Here is a 2,354-nt window from a genome sequence, read left to right as displayed (position 1 = left end):
GGCTCCCCACACACGCATGCACTGGCACCCCACGCAGGCACGTCGGCGGCGGCGGCAACGCGGTGGACGTGGACTACGGCAGCTTGATGTTTGACATCTCGCAGCTGGACGTGTGCCTCGACATCAGCTGACGACACCCGATTTTTTCATACATATGCCGCGGCAGCCCCCGCCCGGCGGGCGCGCGCGGCGGCCCTCCCCTTGCCCCGCCGGGCGTGGCCAATGCCTCGGGCCCATGTTCGCGCAAGGGGCCAGCGCCCCTGTGCTGCGGTCGGGCGTGCGGCCGTGTGGGCGGGGCCCTCGTTTGTATGAGGGCCCTGAGTGCTTGGCTAGGGCTGAGTGGGGGAGGCGGGCGGCCGGCTGCAGGGCAGGGTCGGCGTTTGCGGCGCAGGCGGCTGGCCGCTCGCCACGGTGGCGTCGCAGCTGTGCGCGACGCTGTCGTGTTTGCAGGGCGCCCTAGCGCTGCCAGGCGCATGCGGTGGACTTCGCTCCGGCTGTACACGGGCGTGACCCCTCGGTGATTCGTTTCTGCTGCAAAACCTTGCTGTGAAGAGTCGCAAGCTGTTCTGTGGGGCCAGTAGACGGCTGACGTCACAATCACGACTTAGGGCCCCAGCTGGGCCCCATCCCTGATTAAATAGTAACGTGACCACTTTTGCGTCCTGGCACCTCAAGACACCTCTGGCGGTCATATACTCTGCGCGCGGTGCGATTGCGGTATCGTGCGCCCCGCTCCACGTGCATCACCCTTGGCACGCACTTGGTGGGTCGTCAGCAATGACTGGTAGAAAAACACACGCGCCCGGCGACGGGCGGCCCCGCTTGCTGCAGAGGCGAACTGTCGATGTTGCCCCGCACCACCCTCATCACTGTCACGCGCGTGCGTTGCAGTCAGGATGGCAAGCGCAGCCGGGCCCCAGAAAAGGGCGGCGGCGCAGCTGCTGGGAAAAGTGCAACATGGCGGCAGGCCGAGCAGCTGGCCATGTCAACAAATGTTTGTGGGGGTTGGCGAGTAAGTGAATAAACAATAAGGAGCACCTACATCACTTAGTCAAAACTCCTCAACGTCAACGCCATCCATCAGCTGCGCCTCTGGCGACCCCTCGCCTCGCTGCTGCTCGACCGGCCGCGGCTGCCCCTCTCCGCTCCCGCCGCCAACCCCGCCGCGGCCCCGCCCTCTTGATGCGCCCGCCGCACCGCCGCGCCCCCGCCGCCGCAGCGCGTCCACCGCGCCGCCTCCACCCTCGGGCCGCCCGCCCCCGCGCGCCGCCGCGTCCTCCTCCGCCGCCCGCTCGACCGCCTCCTTTGCCGTGCGCCCCCTCTTCCCCTTCGCCCCTCCCCCGCCGCCCCCGCTCGCCGCCGCCGCCGCCGCCGCCGCCGCCATGAGCTCATCGTTCAAGCCGCGGCCCCCCAGCTCCCGGTCAAACCCGCGGTCAACCTCAAGCCGCCGCCGCAGCGTGCGCACGAGCTGCAGCCACGCGACCTCGACCGCGCGGCGGCGCGCCTTGGCGGCTTTGTCGGCCCTGTCAGCCTGCTGCTCCGCCAGGGCGTCCAGCACCAGCTGGGCTTGCTCCTGCGGCAGCGGCATGAGAAGGCGGGCAATCGCCATGCAATGGGCGGCGGGCCGGCCGGCAGGAGGTCGCAGCTGCACACAATGCCCTTGGAAGGGCAGCCGGATGCCGGGAGGGCGGATCGCGGGCCGGCTGGCCGGCGGGAGAAAAGGGGGAGCGCAGCTTTGCTGCGGCCGCTCTCAGCAACCCTGGTAGCGCAGCCTGTATGCCCGCCCCCACCGCCCAACAAGCCGCAGACCTGATGACCACGCTGCACCGATTCAAAATGGACATAATTCGCCCTGCCCACACCACCCGCACCCTGCTCACACCAACGGTCCCCCACACGCACCCCACCCTGCCCAACTCCAGCACCACCGTTGCGACGCACGCTGCAAGCTGCCTTTGCAGCCCCTTGCTCTCTACCAACTGATTGAAGATACAGCACCCCAAAAAACCACAGCCCCAAACCCACCTCGCAGACCACCACCCCATCCAGCTTCGGCACCATCCGCCCCCCCTGCGCCTCAAACCCGGCCAGCGCCGGCGCGAAATCGACCCCCAGCGCCCGGCACGCCGCCACCAGCCCCTGTTGCGCGTGCAGATGCGCCGTGCCCCGCGGCAGCGCCTTGGCGAAGGGCGGGACCTCGATATTCCCCCTGTCGTTGCGCGGCACGCGGCCGTTGGCGGCGGCCGGGGGCTCCCAGGGGTCGGTCTGCCAGATGCCAAAGAGGTCTGTTGTGGCCGCGGGCGCGTCCGGCGCCGCCGGCTGGCCGTCGAGCTCCTGCGGGGTAGGGGGGGGGC

At 69.7% G+C, this 2,354-nt stretch overlaps 2 protein-coding genes across 2 annotated transcripts in view; one reads left to right on the top strand and one right to left on the bottom strand.

The window, feature by feature from the left end:
• Nucleotides 1-131, top strand: part of MNEG_13640 (hypothetical protein) — a gene marked incomplete at both ends in the record, with an annotated part of 1,996 nt that extends 1,865 nt beyond the window's left edge. The window contains one exon of the mRNA XM_014037888.1: nt 38-131. Within this exon, the coding sequence (XP_013893342.1) occupies nt 38-131 (94 nt within the window). The remainder of the gene's footprint in view (nt 1-37) is intronic.
• A 920-nt stretch (nt 132-1,051) lies between these two features.
• MNEG_13639 (hypothetical protein) lies at nt 1,052-2,061 on the bottom strand (the record flags this gene model as incomplete). The annotated part of the gene is made up of 2 exons (XM_014037887.1): nt 1,052-1,573; nt 2,026-2,061. 2 exons carry the CDS (start codon nt 2,059-2,061, stop codon nt 1,052-1,054), a joined length of 558 nt encoding a protein of 185 aa, XP_013893341.1.
• Nucleotides 2,062-2,354: the final 293 nt, after the last annotated feature.

The sequence above is a fragment of the Monoraphidium neglectum genome, assembly GCF_000611645.1.
Source record: "Monoraphidium neglectum strain SAG 48.87 unplaced genomic scaffold scaffold03954, whole genome shotgun sequence".
Taxonomy (NCBI): Eukaryota; Viridiplantae; Chlorophyta; class Chlorophyceae; order Sphaeropleales; family Selenastraceae; genus Monoraphidium; species Monoraphidium neglectum.
The sequence above is the reverse complement of the archived record's forward strand: the minus strand, read 5'-3'. Positions and strand labels throughout refer to the sequence as shown.